General features: G+C 44.1%; 1 protein-coding gene across 2 annotated transcripts in view; it reads left to right on the top strand.

Annotated features, from left to right (window-relative positions):
- The window catches only part of TRMT9B (tRNA methyltransferase 9B (putative)), a 118,206-nt gene that overhangs the window by 90,078 nt on the left and 10,800 nt on the right, over positions 1-17,328 (top strand). Inside the window, exon 1 of one of the 2 annotated variants that reach the window (XM_036381700.2) lies at positions 425-523. The exons of the other annotated variant lie outside the window; for it this stretch is intronic. Coding sequence (XP_036237593.2) covers positions 495-523 — 29 coding nt within the window. The 5' untranslated portion in view covers positions 425-494. Of the gene's footprint in view, positions 1-424; positions 524-17,328 lie in introns of those variants that run through there. 2 annotated transcript variants of the gene reach the window in all.

The raw sequence follows: 17,328 nt of genomic DNA, 5'->3' as shown, positions 1-17,328 counted from the left end.
GAAGACTTGCAGACAGGACCTAGTCACAAAGGTTAGCTTTGCGCTTAACCTTTAAATGAGCAAGGGCTAATCTTCCTTGGCCGCTTTTGCCATCAGCAGCCACCACGGCTCCCATCAACCTCGGTTTAGAGGAGCTCGGGGACCCTGCTGCTCCCCCCAGCAAACCCCCACTCCCTTGACGGAGCATCCCCCCGCCACCATCATCTCCATCAGCACCACCCTCCTGGCAGAACCTGCCCAAGGGAGGAGACGAGACCGCAAGGAGAAGAGTTAACAGGGAATTGATAACCCGGCCCCTTTTTTGTCTTACTCCGCCTCCTCCCGCTTGCGGGGAAGTGGGGGATCAGGACGCGCCGGGCGGGGGTGGCCCCGGCGGAGAGGTGCGGGGAGGGCTCCCCTCCGCGCCGCTCCGCCGGGGGCCCCGCGGCTCGGCCCGGCCCGGCCCGGCCCGGCCCGGCCCGCACGGCCGAGCGCCGCCGCCGCCGCCGCGGGGGATGGAGCCGGAGCCGCGCCGCGGGAGCAGGTGAGCACGGCGGGCAGCGCGGAACCGGGGATGCGGAGGGCAGCCCGCTCCGCCTCGGGGGCAAGGAAAAACCCAGCGGTGGGGAAGGCAAAAACCCCACCCCAACCTCGCACCAGCCAAAGAGGGAAAAAAAAAAAAAAGCGTCGCGGTACATTTGTGCAGATTGAGATGATCGTCTTAAAAACGCTGCCCGCAGAGCCGGGAGTCTCCCCTCTGGCGCTGACCCAGCCCGAGAGGGAAGGATTTGGAGATGGAACTTAATTTTTTACACACACGTGCGGTGTCCCCGCTCCCCCCGTGTCACATTTTGATTGAACGAAGTCGCGGGTTGCAGAGCTGGGAACTAGCGTGGATGCTGGAGCTGAATTTGGTGTAGCACTTGGGGAGGGGAGGTTTTACGAAATGGGGGGAATTTACCACGGCAATAGTAAGTTTCTCCGTGGTCGCCTGCTTAGTTAAAAATTAAGTACGCGCTGTGTGTTGGCAGACAGTCCTAAGCAATGACCTGGAGCAATCCTAAGCCGTAACAGTTCATGATTATTTTCTTCTTTTCCTAGAGGATTCTAAATACTGAGATACTGCCTCCACATCGAGCTCTCAGCATTGCAGAGTGTTCGCTGCTTAATGAATGTTTGTAAAGGGATTTTCATTCCCGCTGAGCATCAGTGGGAGCAGCCAGAGCTCAGGGAGTCAGCTCACTCGTGCCTTTTCCTTTGTAAAGAATTTCTGGCAGAATTCAGCAGCCCTGCTGTGTTGACTTAGTGCACAGGATAACATTCCTTGCTGATATAGTTGCTCAGGTGAAGTGTGCTGCTGGAGTTTATGATTCTGTGCATGAAACTTGAGAAAGAGATAAGAAAATAATTCAGCAGCCTCTCCATGAGCAACAGAACTGGTCCTCTCAGGACTTTTTCCTGCCCTTTGATTGACCCCGGAGGGTTGGCTTCGTTTTAGTAATTTGTTTTCAGTCTAGTACATAAATACATTTATTTCAGGAATATTTGCTATTTATAGACCATGTCTTTGAACAGAGTTTGAAATCAGCCCTACATCAAGGGATAAATATTTCCCATGCAAACTCCCAGATTTGCAGATATTTTGCTGTCTGTTCTGGATGGATGAATCGGAATATGGTACAGTAGAAACAGTGCAAGGTTTGAAAATATAATTTGAAAAATATAATTTGCAAATTCCTGCTTTTAGTTATTATTGATAGGCTACCTGAGGTCAGTAAGGTGATTCATAAGCATAAAGCTAAGCAGATGTCCACTTGTTTGCGGCACCAGTATCTACATGGGCCAGTTCGTAGGTCGTAATAGCAACAGAATACTCCTGTTTGACAGAAAACCATGGCTTGAGGGCCACATGTCTCTTACATTCGTGAAGATTAAAGAGATTGGAAAACTATTTCAGACCTCTATATACTTATGAAATAATTTTAAATTAAAAATGAAGAGTAAAAACACTGGTACTTAAAAAATTTTGTATTTACCTTCATAAATGGACGTAGGAGTACCAACTGAATGACTGGGAGAAAAAGAGTCTAACTGTTGAAAAATAAGGTAAATACTTGTGTCATAGCCAGGCTTTATGTAACTGAGTTAAACTCATGTGACACAGAATCCTGGCTGATTTCTTTTCCGTCAGAAAAGTTTAAGCAGAACACAGTCGGACAAAAGGCACTGTATAACTTGGTTTGTATTTTGCTGTTGAAAAGTATTCCGTTTTGAAGAAAGCTTTACATTCATATCAACATGTAATAATTTCAGAGAAGTTAATTACTTACAGCTCAACTTTCTTCAAAGCTAATATTTCTTTTGATACTCAAAATATTGATGTTTGTAGGTATCAACTTTTTTCCCCAATACAATAATTTCCTGATTTTAAGAAAAAAATAAATTACACCTAAAAAGGCCACAGCATTAAAATATTTTCCAAAGAGAAAACTTCAGTAGTGTTTATGTGAAATTTCAGCTCCCCCAGGGAGCCTTTCCTTTCCAGGCTGATGAGGAAAAATTATGTTTTTCAAAGCCTTTCTCATCTTTAAAATAGAGGGCTTAGAAATAACAGGTTACGTAAAAAGGTATCGCTCATACTATAATGCATTTAAAATGAAATACTCTTTGAGTGATGGTCTTGTGATTTATGAAAACAAGGGATCTTTTCTAGGGATGTTGACTACAGCACCACTAGGCCTTCACACTGCTCAGTCTACTCCAGTTACCACTGGAAGAAGCTGTCAGTGCCAGACACTTCACAGAGGTTACACCTCAACCTTTCAGTAACAATGTAATGCAGTTTTTCCCTGTCTGGGTCTAAATCTGAACCCTGATAGGATTCCTGGTGTATCTTCAGCAGCCTTTGTCAGCTGCATAAACACCCAGTTACTGTTAGAGAGGACTTAAGACACTTTGGAGCACTGACCTCAAACACATATGAGACACCTTTTCTCTTTTGAGAAATAAATATAAATACATTACTTCCTATAACTAAAACTTACCCAAAAAAAAAAAAGTGTATCAGTCTGATTTTTTAGTTTTGTAGGATAAAAAAATGTCATACTGGCTTTGATTTCATTCAAGTGGTCATCTACTGAGATAACTTAGTACCTAGTACTGTCTACCACAAGATCTGTTCTTTTTAAACTGTATTTGGCAAATATGCTGAATACTGAATACATTTGTATATGAATATTTTAAGATAGGAAATTATATGTTCAGTTGTAATAAACAGGATAATCAAGAGTAGTTTATAAAATGTACCAGGAGAAACCACTTAGTAGTTCTGTAATTACTGTAATTGATTCTACAGCATTTTATATCTTGAGATCAAAGGTAGACATTGCCTGCCTCTATTTTAGATCCTACTTGATAATGTGCTACTTATCTTTCTGTCTTTGAGATTTCAGCAGAAGATATGTTTTCAAGTAATTTAATGTCTTAAGTCAGTTTGTAAATAATTTTAAATGGGGAGGTTTTGTGTATTACAGCAAGTACCATGTAAACACCAACAGTGATGAGCTCTATGACTAAAATAAAGGAGAATTATTCTACATAAATTAAAACGAATCCGACTGAAAACAGTACTCTAAATGCAAACCCAGAGTGTGAGGAAACAGGAAATTTTAAAAACTGTAATTCAAGAACTGTAGAATGACATTCAGGAATAAAATATTCCTATGACTATCCGTTGGCCTAAAGGATCAAGACATATGGAGAGGATACTTAGAATGACAACAGTACTTGTAAAAGACCACCTTGACTGATTCATCAGGGAAGATGTACTAAATATTTAATGCTTGCTTAACTGCTGGAAAATGAGGAGACATGATAATTGCATACAAATGTTTGAGACATACAGTGACTGAGGAGAAAAAATAGCTGCATTTAAAGCTTATGGGTACATTGGCATGGTCAGGGGCTTTGAGATGGTGATGCAGGGTACAGAGTATTTCCTGATAGCTGCTTAACTGACTTAGATTTTTAAAACCCCATTAGTGGAGGCTCCATGTCCTACCAGTCCACAGTAATTTCCAGTGCTTTTCTGTTCATCTTCCTTTGTTTAAAGTGTCCTATCCACATCTTCCTTGTTGTAGCTTAAGCTACTGTCTTTTTTCTACTTTCAGTTTTGGCAAACAGGTATTTCCCTCCACTTTGCAACAGCCATTCTTATTATGAGATGGTCCTCTCTCATTCTGGGCCAACACTTGGAAAAAAATTTCTTTTCCCAGGATTTATGTGATTTCTCATCTCCTAGATATATACAGGATCTCATAATTATTCTCTCCTATTTTATTCTTGCTTGAAGTTAAATGTAATGCTTAATCCGATATGCCAGCAGTGCTGAATGTAGGAGAAGGAAAATTTTATGTAACTTGCCCTATTTCTGTGCGCTGATCCTGGGTTTTTTTTTTCTTTTCTTATTTTTTGGCAACAGTATATTGCTAAAACCACTATAACAACAGAGCATGTATGGTGTTAAATCTGTGAAATGTTATATGGCCCAGATCCACTTCTACAGAGCTGCTGCCAGTCATCCCATCCTGCTTCCTTCAGTCTTTGTGCAGTTGGTTATTCTTATCAAAAATGCTTTGCTTTTGTCTGTTTTGAACAGTTTAACCATTTGAATTCTCATAACATTATCCAGTTCATTTAGATCCTGATGATTTGGTCTGTCTGCAAGTATCATACAAAGAAATTATTGAGGAGTGTCCAAAGCATATTTCTGGACTGGTTTGCTCAGGGTATCCTTCCAGCATGATCGTGAATTTTGACAACTACACTCTAAATATCCTCTTCAAAATGGTATCAACTGTACCATTGTGCTGTAATTTCTAAAATCTTAAACGACTGTCCCTAGTTTTTTTTACTAGAATATGATGAGGCCAGGAGTTGTACATGTTGCCCTCAGTTTCTCAAAACTAATTTCTTGTGGCTCTGAGACTGTCTAACCCAAGACCAGTGCAATCAGTTCCCTACGTACTGTTTATTAGGCTAGTTTAGAAAACCCTGACATTAAAAGCCCCAACCTATTCTCTCCCTAAGTTCTTATCCCTCTGTCACTGATACATTGATACCTGGTGGCAATTAATATGAATTGTGAAGAAGAAAAATCTGAACACTTTGCTCTTCTCAGTGCTACTTATTATTAGACTTTCCTTCCTGCTTAGTAGGCCAAATTTTTCCTAGTCCCCACTTCTCTGATGCCTGTGCGGAGTGTTTCTGAGCAGGATCTGAAGACCCACATCAGTGCACATCCAGCATCACGGGTTTGTGACTGTGTGGGACTTCAGTAGGAAGGGACTCAGTGCTGGGAGCTGATTTGTGAGTTTTGATGTGACAGTAAAGATGGACAGACACGTAAAGGGACTGTGAAGCTTCTGCGTGAGTATGTTCCTCCTCTCAGAGTTTTTTAATGGCCAAGGGTCCATGTTTGTGCATTTTCATTTAGCAGAATGTTACCTATCTACAGAATGCAGTTTATGTACTTAGTGAAAATAAATCTGTTTACAGTGCAATGTTTCATGTACATAGACTATGACCCTAAATGTGAAACAGCAAGCAGAATATTAAATGATTAACTGATCCAAGAATGTGCAGTGCATTAATAAAGCCTCTTATTTGGCCTTATCATAATGCAGAGCACTAGGGCTCAGGAGCTCAGTCCCTGGGTAGGGACCGGGTGCCCGAAGCTCGCTCGCTCATGCCAAGACCGCAGGGCTACCATCTAGCAAGCATGGTGATTATCAGCTCTATAGTGATTGCAAGCTCTCAGGATTTCAGCTCTGCTTGCTAGGTAGTGGTGCCCTGGGCTTGAGGCTGCAGCAGACGGAGAGAGAGGAGAAGGAGAAGGCGCAGGCTGTTCCACGAAGATGGCTTTATTTGGGGAGGTCCGTGAAGGGTCTCTGCTCTTCTTCTTTCTCAACTAATGGGGTACAGTATGCTTCTTTTATAGGGTTGGAAAGGATCCAAGCTTGACCAATGGGTAAGGGGTTAACATGACATTGCCTTATAGGGTTACAGAGGTAGGTTAAGGGGTGGAGGACAAGAAAACAGGAATTTTCTTTTGCTGTTTCAGCATTCCTATTGTTCATATCCTCCATGGTGCTTTTCCTAAATCTATGGGGTTTACTACAACTCCACTTTCTGTTTTTACAAAAAAGGCATTCGCTATAGTTCTTTTGAAACAGTGAACAAGGCACGAGAACATAGCTAACACAATAACAACTACAAGGAGAATCAACAACATTCCCTTAATCAAGGATGCAGCCCATCCTGTTAATCCCCATTGCCCAAAAAGTTCATTGACCCAGTCTGGGATTCTTTCTACTTTCAAGTCCTTCACGAGATCTTTCAGTTTCTGGATGTTCGCATGGATGGATTCTGAGCGTGAAGAGAGGTTGAAGCAGCACATCCCTTCGAAGTCTTCACAGCCGTGTCCATGGGCAAGCAGCAGGAAGTCGATTGCTGCTCGATTTTGGAGCGAAGCCTGTCTTGTGGTTTCTTCTTCCTTTAAGAGATCACTCAAGGCTGCAGATGTAGCGTTAGCTTGTTTACTGAGCCAGCACCCAAGGTGATTGATTTCACCGAGGGCTTTAGCTGCAGCTACCCAGGGTAAAAACAGGGAGACAGCAATCTTTTTTGGTTTGATCCAATCGTATAATTTAGGATCACAATTTTCATCAAATTCAGTATAGGACCTTTTTTGTCGTTTTGATTCGCTTTCTTTTTTCCAATTATGTAACAGGGTGATGTTTGGTGTAAGGGTAGAAAGTTTTCCAAGGGTACAGGGACCTCCCTGGAGTCGGGAGGGGATCCCAGCCCATACTCTGTCACCACAGATGAGAAACATTCCCTTGGGTAATACTTTGGGATGGAGAGAGGACACAGAAATCACACGAGCCGTGTAATTGCACCAATCGTGAGAGTTATAGGCTTTGTTAATTGGTGATATCTCTTTTCGATATGTGTTTTTGTTCTGGTCAATTTCTGGCCAATTGTTTTTTGGACGTCTAAAGTAAAATTTGACGCAGTATGTGGCCTTGGAGGACCCCAACAGATCTAATTCTTGGGGTTCCTCTCGAGCATCTGGCAGAATTTTTGTCCACTCGTCCCAAGTATCAACCACATTGGGTCTCTTACCTGTGGTGCGGAGAATCTCTGAGTTATAGACAGGCCAGTCATCTGCTACAAAGGGAATTCCTACTAGACATGTGGAAAGTGGGTTATCAATGCTTCCCATGGACAAGCACATGTTGTCCTGTTTTAATGTTTTTGCTAAGGTTACCCAAACATTATGGCTAGGCTGTGGGCTAATCCAGCCGAAGGCACACGGTACGGTGAAGAACATCCAGGCAGCAATGAGGACAGCAGCAACGGAGATATTTTTCATCTTTGGGCAGGAATAGGGCTTCTGATAGGGAATATAAGCAGAATTTGTTATCTTTATGATGAGAGGGTTTTCTGCCTTGTTCTTTTCTTGTTCCCCTCCTCCCCCCCTTTTTCTTTTAATTTCTAAGCTACACTATGGGAGGAGGAGTGGGTAGAGGGTTAAGGGGTTTTAAAAGATTAGGGAGGGGGAATAACGGTGTTTCTTTTTTTTTTTTTTTCTTTTTTCTTTCTTTAAATACAAAAAAAAACCAGTGTAACAACATATAGTTCAGAGAACACTTTTGTGTTAAGGCTATCTATGGTCTGATGCAGCAGACTGTTGTTTAGCTTTTCAGTTTTGTCTGCTGTCTTGTAATGGGGTGGTCTGTTCTTGTGTTTGTGGGTATTCGGCGACGTCTTCGTCTCCAGGCAGAGCTGGTTTGGTTTTGAGGTGGTCTTGTGTTTGCCTCTGGAGCGTTCTTGTTCCCGTTTGCAGGAGTAGTGTTCTCAGTGCCTAGGTATGGCTTTATGTTTTTTCCGGGGTACCACCTCGGACCGGATGGTAGTAGCACGCACGCATATCCTCTACCCCAGGTAATCAACTGGTGAGGCCCAGAAATTTGGTGTGTTTCAGGGTCCTTCACGAGCACAGGTGGTTTCTCAGTGAGCTTTGCTTGGGTGGTATTTGCAAAGTGGCGAAGTATTGGTGGGTCAGGCTCTGATGCTGTACAGTTCAGGAAGTTGATGACGTAGAGAGCCTTGCAAAGTCTTTCCACTGGAGATGTGATTCTCATGTCTCTGTTCTGTTGATCAAGGACTCTTTTGAGGGTTTGATGTGTCCTTTCCACGATGGATTGTCCTGTGGGGTTTACAGGTATGCCGGTCTTGTGTGCTATTCCCCATTCACTGAAGAACTCCTTTAACTTGCGGGAAGTGTAGGCTGGTCCATTATCTGTTTTAATCTCTTTTGGTACACCCAGGGCGGCAAAAGCAAGGAGAAAGTGTTTTATTGTGTGCATGGTATTTTCTCCTGCATGTGATGATGCAAATACTGCTCCTGAAAACGTGTCGACCGATACATGCACGTATTTTGATCTTCCAAAAGGTGCGAAGTGAGTTACATCTGTCTGCCACAGCTGGCAGCTATTCAGACCTCGGGGATTGACTCCCATCCCCATGGATGGTATCTGATAGTTCTGACAGTTCGGACACGTAGCCACGATAGCCTTTGCCTGATCCTTTGAGAGCTTAAACATTCTCATAAGGGCAGGTATATTTTGATGAAAAAACGCGTGTGACAACTTTGCCTGGGCAAAGATGTTAGGAACATTAGCAGTTTCTGCTGCCATTGCTAATGCATCCGCTTTTCTGTTGCCTTCTGCAACAAAACCTGGGAGGTCTGTGTGTGACCTCACATGCATTATATGGTAAGGTTGCTTTCTGTGGGAGATTAGGGATATTAATTTAGAGAGCAGTTGGTACAACTTTGGATTAGAGACCTCTTTGAGAAGAGCATGTTCTGCTCTCATCGCTATCCCAGCGACATAAGCTGAATCTGTAACCAGATTGAAAGGCTCGTTTTCAAACTTTTCAAAGGCTCTGACAACGGCTGCTAATTCTGCGATCTGTGGAGATCCATCCACTATTTGTATGTCAGAGTGCCAATCTTGTGTTTGGGGGTCTCTCCATGTAACCACCGACTTGTGGGAAGACCCTGAGCCATCTGTAAAGAGGGTTAGAGCCTTGAGAGGTTTTCTACTTTGGATTTGTTTTGGAATCAAATGGAAGGTTACATCAGGGTTAAAAAGTTTGTGTTTTGGGATCTTAACTGAAATTTGGCCCGTGTAGCTATCCAGGGCAAACTGGAGGCTTTCATTGGTCTGGATCAAATCCTCAAAGTCTGTAAGAGTTATTGGTAAGTATATGCATTCGAACTCACAACCTGAAAGAGATCGAAGGCGAGTCCTTGCCTTTTTTATTAAATGTGCTATGACCTCCTGGTAGGTGGTAAGTGTCTTTGTGGGCTGGCTATTTGTAAAGATCCATTCCAGTATCAACAAAGGGTCTCGAAGCTGTGAGTCCCATTGGAATATCAGTCCATGGAATCGAGGTGCTTTTCCCAGGATGATGAACTTGAAAGGCAGACTGGGCTCGAAGCGATGGGCTTTGCATGAAGACAGGGCTTCCTGGACTTTAGTGATGGCACCTCTGGCTTCTTCTGTGAGAGTGCAGGGAGAGTCCAGGTCCTTAGGTCCGCGAAGAAGGTTGAACAAGGGAGCAAGGTCTTCTGTTGTAATTCCTAGCAGTGGACGTACCCAGTTGATGGATCCACACAGGCTGTGTAAGTCCCTGAGGGTTTTTGGGTCGTCATTTATGGTGAGCTGCTGAGGTACGATGGTCCTTTCCCGGATCTGGACTCCAAGGTAAGTCCATGGCTTGGTGTACTGGATTTTATCCTCACGAATCTCCATTCCTGCCTTTTCTATGGTTTCAATAGTCTTTTTAACTGTATTGTCCAAGTAAGCTTTGTCTGAAGCACACACCAGGATGTCATCCATGTAGTGATGGATGATAGCATTGGGGAATGATTTCCGAATGGGAGACAGGATGTGAGCCACGTACCACTGGCAAATAGTGGGGCTGTTTTTTAGTCCTTGAGGAAGATAACGCCAATGATATCTTTTGAGCGGGGCCTCCTTGTTAAGAGAGGGAACGGAAAAAGCAAACCGTGGAGCATCCTCAGGGTGCAGAGGAATGCTGAAGAAACAGTCCTTAATGTCTATGATAGCAAGTATCCAGTCTCTAGGCAGCATCGATGGGGAGGGCAGGCCAGGCTGGAGGGGGCCCATGTCCTCGATGGCCTCGTTGATTCTGCGAAGGTCGTGGAGGAGCCTCCACCTGTTTGTCCCAGGCTTTGGTAGAACGAAGACTGGAGAGTTCCAAGGGCTGTTGGACTCCACTATGTGGCCTTTTGCGAGCTGTTCTTCCACGAGGGTGTTTAGGGCGCGCAATTTGGCTTTATTAAGGGGCCACTGTTCAATCCAGAGTGGCTTGTGACTTTTCCAGGTGAGACGAGGTGTTTCTGGCAGCGCGCTTACTTCAGTGACCCCAATTAGAAATCCTGAGTGGGAATATGTAGAGAAGCTCCCCACTGGGATAGAACGTCTCTGCCCCAAAGGGTGATGGGGGCCCTTACCACAAATGGACGAATGGTTGCCAGCTTGCCTTCAGGCCCTTCCACAAGGATGTTGTTCTTGCTTCTCATGGACACTGTGGCTCCACCAATCCCTGAAATCATGCCTGCAACAGGTTGTAGATCCCAGTGTGCTGGCCATTCTGAGCGGGCGATGATGGTCACATCAGCACCGGTGTCCAGCATCCCTGGCAGGTGGGTCTTCTCGCCTTTGCAGGTGAGGCCGCACTCGATGGTAGGCTTGGATGGTCCCACAACTTGTGCCCACATAGCTGTAGGGTTGAGAGGAATCTGTTCCCTGTGATCCTTTGGGAGTAAAAAGGCTTGTGCTATTGGAGTTCCCTTTGAAAGAAAAAATGGTGAGTCTATGCAGCATACCTGGACGAGAATCTCTTGTCCTGGCTGCACTGTCAGCACTTCTGGAACAACGAAGATCTCCTTTGGGCTATTAAGAGAGTCACCTATAATTAAAATATGCGAAGGACCACCTTTTGGCGCATATTTGCCTGTGGGAACACGGTGAACATTCTCGTTATTAAAGTCAATGGACAAAGCAGTTACCAGTTGACGGCGGGTTCCCATCTGGGTTGCCCCGTGGGTTGGATCCTCTTCTTGTGGTCCGGAACATCCTGGGCTGGTGCGGGGTTGGGTCTGGGTGGCCTTTGATTTGTTGTCAGCGCCCGGGGCTCGACCGGGCGGGGCAAGAAGTTTCCCGAATGCTGCTGGTAGCGCTGCTGATTCTGGGGTCTTTGGTAATTGTTACGGTGGTATCGGGGGTGTGATCTCTCTGGGCAGTCCTTTATATAATGTCCAAGATCTCCACAGTGATAGCATTTAGGTTGGTCTTTAGAAGCTATTACTGCATATGCACCAGAAACTCCTTCAGCAATACCTTTAGCAACTGCTTGGGCCACTGTATTTTCCGTGGACGTGTGACGTGTACAGCATTCCAGCATTTGCTCTATGGTGGGGTCTGTATCCATGGGTAGAGACCTCAAAATGGCTTTGCATTTTTCATTAGAGTTACACAAGGCAAGTTTACATAAGAGTTCCTTCTTTGCCTCTGTGCTCTCGATCTGTTTCTCCAAAGCATCTCTAAGTCTGTCCACAAATTTGATAAAACTTTCATCTGTCCCTTGTTTAATAGCAGAAAAATGCATTGTTGGCATTGACTCATCATGCACGAGAAGTAAAGAGGTTTTTGCTGCAAGAGCGATGTCCTGCAGTGCCTCTTTATTCAAGGTTTCCAATTGGTCTGCTGGTTTCTGTAAGTCACCTTCACCAGCTAGTTGGGCTACTGTAAAATTCGTCTTATTAGCATCCGCAGAATATGAATCTGATAGCGTTTTTAAATGTCTTTTCCAATGCCTGTCCCATAACAAATATTCTGCTGGGGACAGGAGGCAGTGTGAAATATTTTTTACATCGTGGGGAAGTAAGACATGTGCTGAGAACATGGCTTCTAAGAAATTTCTAAAAATATGTGAGCTTCGCCCATGTTCTTTGGCTATATTTCTTAATTGCACTAGTTCCTTATTGGAGTTAGCTTTCCACGTCTTTATAGCGGACTCGCCACCATTCCGTCCTTGCTTATATTCTACTGGGAAAGCATTAATCTTCTGTGCCAGCTCCCAGTCTCCAGCCTTTGTCGCTTCTACTTTAATAAGAGCCCATGGATCCGTGTGGATCGTATCAGAATCAGATTCACTGCAAGAGCTCTGGTCCTCTGAGGAGGACTGAGGGAGGGTTGCTATCCGTGACTTGCGCTTTTTTCGTTTAGAAGCGTTTTTCAAAGGTTTCAATGGCTGGGGGGGGAGACATGGCATGACCTGGCCGGGGGGAGGTGCCACTGGAGCTGGGATGGCAGCACAGCACACACAGGACCGGGTGGGGGGGACAGCACCGTGGGGGGTGTCTGGGACTGCGCTTGTGCGAGGTCCCCCTGCTGTGGCAGGCAGGGAGCAGGGGGAGGGGGTGGAGATGGACACGGGCTCGGGAGCGGCGGGGGTGAGGCTCGGGGAGCCCGCGGGAGGGGCCGGGCTGGTCGGAGCCGGGGCGGGGGGAGTGGGGGCGGCGGGCGCGGCGGCGGGAGGGATGGTGGGGGACATCAGCGCAGGGGTGGGGGGGTACCCAGCAGCGGGGGGAAGAGCCGACGCAGGGGTGGAGGGGGCGGCAGAGGCAGGAAAAGGGACCCCCGGGACCGGAAGCAAGGAGGAAGCCGAGCCAGGGGTAGGGGGGATGTGTGGAGTTACAGATAAGATAGGATTCGCGGAGTTGGGCAGCGCAGGTCCCGCAAGGGTGGAGGATGTGGGGGGGGGAACTGGGGTGGGCAGCGTAACCTCTGCTTTAGGAGTAGCGGAGGCGAGAGGGACTTTAGAAATGAAGGGGTGGTGTGAGATATGCAAGTGACATTCCTCTGAGTCCTTATCAATCTTACTATTTGAAGAGGAAGTATCTGTTAAGCCCTGCAAGATTTTTTCTCTGTTAAATCTTTCAACGGTTTTAGTTATTATATGGAATAAAGGCAAATAGTTAGTTACAGAGAAATCCTGGTTTGTTTGGGAGATATATATTGTGTTCCCGATCATATCCCAAAACGAATTTTCAATGACTGCTTTCTTATCAGTATCAGGGTATTGCGAAATAATCCAAGTTACAAATTTTTTAAGATTAGTTTTTGAGAGCTTGCCTTTAGAAAAGGAGAAGTTGTTAGCAGATAAGATTTCTAAAATAGTTGAATATATCTCTCTCTCGGTTTTACTTAGTTTTAAAGTACTAAAAATTTTACCCATGTTAATGGTTAGCCCTTCCAGCAGAAAAAACGTGAAAAAAAAAGAAAAAAAAACCCGAAAAAAAAGTTTTAGAGCCCCAAAGTTATGCGCGCAATATTAGCTAATACTTACAATTCCTGGGGTCCAAGATCTGTGGAAGGGGTCTGCTGCGTCAGTTCTCCTCGGAACTTTCTGTCGTTCAGATGTAAGTTTTGAGTGTCGAACTGACCCTCCTGGGGAAAGGATTTTCTAAAACGAAAAGTCCCTTCACAGAAGGAGCGGCTTCCCGAACAGGCAATCACAGAAAACCCCAGGGGGGCTTCGTTGCTCAACCGACGGATATCGCCTCTGGGGGGGGTCCGAATCCGAAGTCGTTGGGCTGCCACTTTAATAAAGCCTCTTATTTGGCCTTATCATAATGCAGAGCACTAGGGCTCAGGAGCTCAGTCCCTGGGTAGGGACCGGGTGCCCGAAGCTCGCTCGCTCATGCCAAGACCGCAGGGCTACCATCTAGCAAGCATGGTGATTATCAGCTCTATAGTGATTGCAAGCTCTCAGGATTTCAGCTCTGCTTGCTAGGTAGTGGTGCCCTGGGCTTGAGGCTGCAGCAGACGGAGAGAGAGGAGAAGGAGAAGGCGCAGGCTGTTCCACGAAGATGGCTTTATTTGGGGAGGTCCGTGAAGGGTCTCTGCTCTTCTTCTTTCTCAACTAATGGGGTACAGTATGCTTCTTTTATAGGGTTGGAAAGGATCCAAGCTTGACCAATGGGTAAGGGGTTAACATGACATTGCCTTATAGGGTTACAGAGGTAGGTTAAGGGGTGGAGGACAAGAAAACAGGAATTTTCTTTTGCTGTTTCAGCATTCCTATTGTTCATATCCTCCATGGTGCTTTTCCTAAATCTATGGGGTTTACTACAGTGCATAGTACTAGGTTTTGTCTAAACTGGAAAACAAAGCTAACAAAATGGATGTGACTGGCTGTCATTTTGAGTTACTAGAGCTTGAACTATAAGCTTATTTTCTCCAAGGTCTTGTAAGAGCAGTCTCAGTCCTTTTAATGTTTTGCTGGGACAAAGTTCTATGTATTTTAGTAAGAGAAAATACAATGATGGTGTCTTCATTCCAATCAACGAAATTCCTTTAAAATGCTCATTTCACAGTTAGTATTTCAGCTAACAGTGGTTCTTGTCAAATGTGTCCCAGCTCTTTATTTTTTGTTTCAGAATTTTCCAAACTTCACTGAAGGAAGGGTTTTGAATCAGGATTTCAGCTCAAAAAGGTTTTAGTAATGCTGCACGAAGCTCCCCTTGCTCTGATTTCAGGCTGTGCATTTTCATGGGATTATAATGGTTCATGCGTGGTTGAAATTAATTACTGGAGCTGTTAGCCTTATGTAAGCAAATCATCCTCTATTGTATCCTCTAGCTAAACTTTCATTGCAGCTAGTTTATGACAGCATTCCTATTGTTTTTTTTCATTACCATTTGTTTACTAATATAGCTGCTTTGCTTAATGATTGGTATCTGGAAGCCACTTGGCATGTTGGCATAGATAAGTTTGTTGTCTGCATTATTGAAACAAGAAATCACCATCAATCAGAAGTTGCTGCTATTGAATTTATAATTCAATCCAAGGGTGAGCAAAGTTCTGATAAAGAAGTCTTAGGTTTGTTTTTCAGGAGTGCTGCAATGACATTTTGCTGTTGGAGATTAATTGGATTTTTGTCTTTGCATGGGAAAAATACTGTGGTTTATAGTCCACTAGGGCTGTACACTTCACTTTCCATAGCTACCTGTATTTGGATGAAAAGACTGATAAGTCTTGGAAGTAAACTGGAAACATTTCTCACTGAATAGGTGATTCTCCCTGTTCTAGGACTGAAGGAAGAAATACAAATTGAACTGCCCCACCTTTTACTTAGGTGTTATTAAAAGCTACAAGTGCTTGTGTTATTGCTGGAGAGCAGGGTACTGAGGATGTAGGCCTAGCCCTTGTGGTTTATCCTGTTCCATTTAAGCAATTAATTAGGTTATTGCATGTGTAATCAAGATTTATGTTGCTGTGGCCACAAAGAGAGACACAACTGTGCTGAATTCCCTAGATCTTTGAAGCAGTTCTTCTTACCCAAAATGATACTGAGAATTCCCATCAGCACATGAAAATGTGTGTATCTAAGAGGGGCCCTCATTAATGGGCTGAAATCTTGCCCTGAATGGAGTGAATCCATGCTGCTCATCAAAGAGTTAGAGAAAATGGGCAGTTGCAAGAGAGAAGACAAGGAAGGCCTGTGGTGCAAATTAATCAAGAGCAATTGATTTCAAGACAAATCAGAGCAATGCAGGAAAATGACAGCATGGTTCCAAGAGGCCATTGACAGAAGCTTTGTGACATATACTGGGCACTGTGCTTGGCCTGGATAGAAAGGCAAGGAGGAGCTGTACAAGAGCCAGGTCAGGACTTCACAGTATTACAGTGTTGTATCAAGTTAAATAGTCATGCTGACATAGCACATGCTAAAGGAGATGGGGGAAGTTGTAATAAATTAAAAGAACATGGAAGATGAAAATTGTAGGTGACTGGGAGGAGATAACTTGAGGTAGGTGAGGAGGTCTGCAAGTGATTCAGAACTGCGGGTAATTGTGAAGAGCTTTTGGTAGACTGTGGTAGAGTGAACACTACCTCCTGTGCTTCAGTTTCAGGACACCCCAGTGAATCTGGGAGCCAGCAAATATTTTGTTCAATTGAGGATGAAGTATTTAATGCCATTAGTCAACACTTTAAATTAAATGCTTTCAAAACCAACAACAAAATTTCAAACACACTCGCCCTCCCCAAAAAAACCCAAAAACCCCACACATTATTTTAAAAAAGTGTTGGAAATGGGGGTTATTAATTTTGGTTGTTTTCATTTCAAGGTCACTTGCTGAAACATATTTCCTACTTCAGCAGCAATAAAACATATCCAAGCAACATGACTTTTATTAAAGCAGTATCCTTGAAAAATTAATTATCTAAAAGGTTGCAGAATGTTAATGGAATGGGAAGAAATTAGATTACCTTAGAGCCAGAGAACTCTTAGTGACATATATAGCTATGAAAATATAGATCGTGTTTGTACAATTCTTTTACCTTCTTGGAAGGTGTAATATTTTAGAGGTTTTTTTGGTTTGTTTGGTTGGTTTTGGGTTTTTCTTTAACAAAGAGGGAAAAGAGCAATGTAGGAAAAAGTCAATGGACTACAACCTATTTACTTCCAAACAATTTGTTAATGTACCACAATTATCTGTGATGGACTGGTGATCCATTACCCTGCAAATTCAGCAGAATTAAAATACAGTTTTCATCCAGTTTCCTCATTTAATAGACCAGCTGCAGCAAGGGCCTGTTGTAGTCCCGTGAACGAATCACCAGGAGGATGCCCAGGAAGCACTGAAGGGGAAGAGAATCCTGCTCTTCAGTTTTTATGCAAGCTGCTTGTTTGCAGTTGGTGGGTGTTTGTTGAGCTGCATTCACATCTCAGGGACTTGGCAGAACTTGCTGCAGAGTGACTGAACAGCTCAGAGTGACTGAACAGCTCAGTGCCAATTTACTGCACACTCCCATCTCTGCTCCAAGCCTCTGCATGAGCCCTTTAGCAGGGGCATAAGTACAAGAGAAGAAGAATTGAGCAAGGGAAAAGTGTCCATAATTACCACCTTCTGCTTCTCCTCACTGGTCTTGTCAGACAGCTTCTGGGAAGCTTAAATGAGAACTGGAGCAGATGCTGAAGCAGTGGGATTTCTGGGCAGATTTTCATTACCTACTTTGCAAAACAGACTTTCCAATTATCTAGGAAGTTAAATCCAGAAGTTAGATGAAATTAACGTTTTCTACAATTCATGTCCAACGGAGGCACTGACTATTACTTTCAAAGCAAAGAAGTTGTAATGGTTGTTTTTGTTTAGAACAAGAAATAGGGGCATTGAGTTTG

The sequence above is a fragment of the Molothrus ater genome, chromosome 4 (genome assembly GCF_012460135.2).
Source record: "Molothrus ater isolate BHLD 08-10-18 breed brown headed cowbird chromosome 4, BPBGC_Mater_1.1, whole genome shotgun sequence".
In the NCBI taxonomy this organism is placed as follows: domain Eukaryota; kingdom Metazoa; phylum Chordata; class Aves; order Passeriformes; family Icteridae; genus Molothrus; species Molothrus ater.
This window is presented reverse-complemented; position numbering and strand designations above follow the sequence as displayed.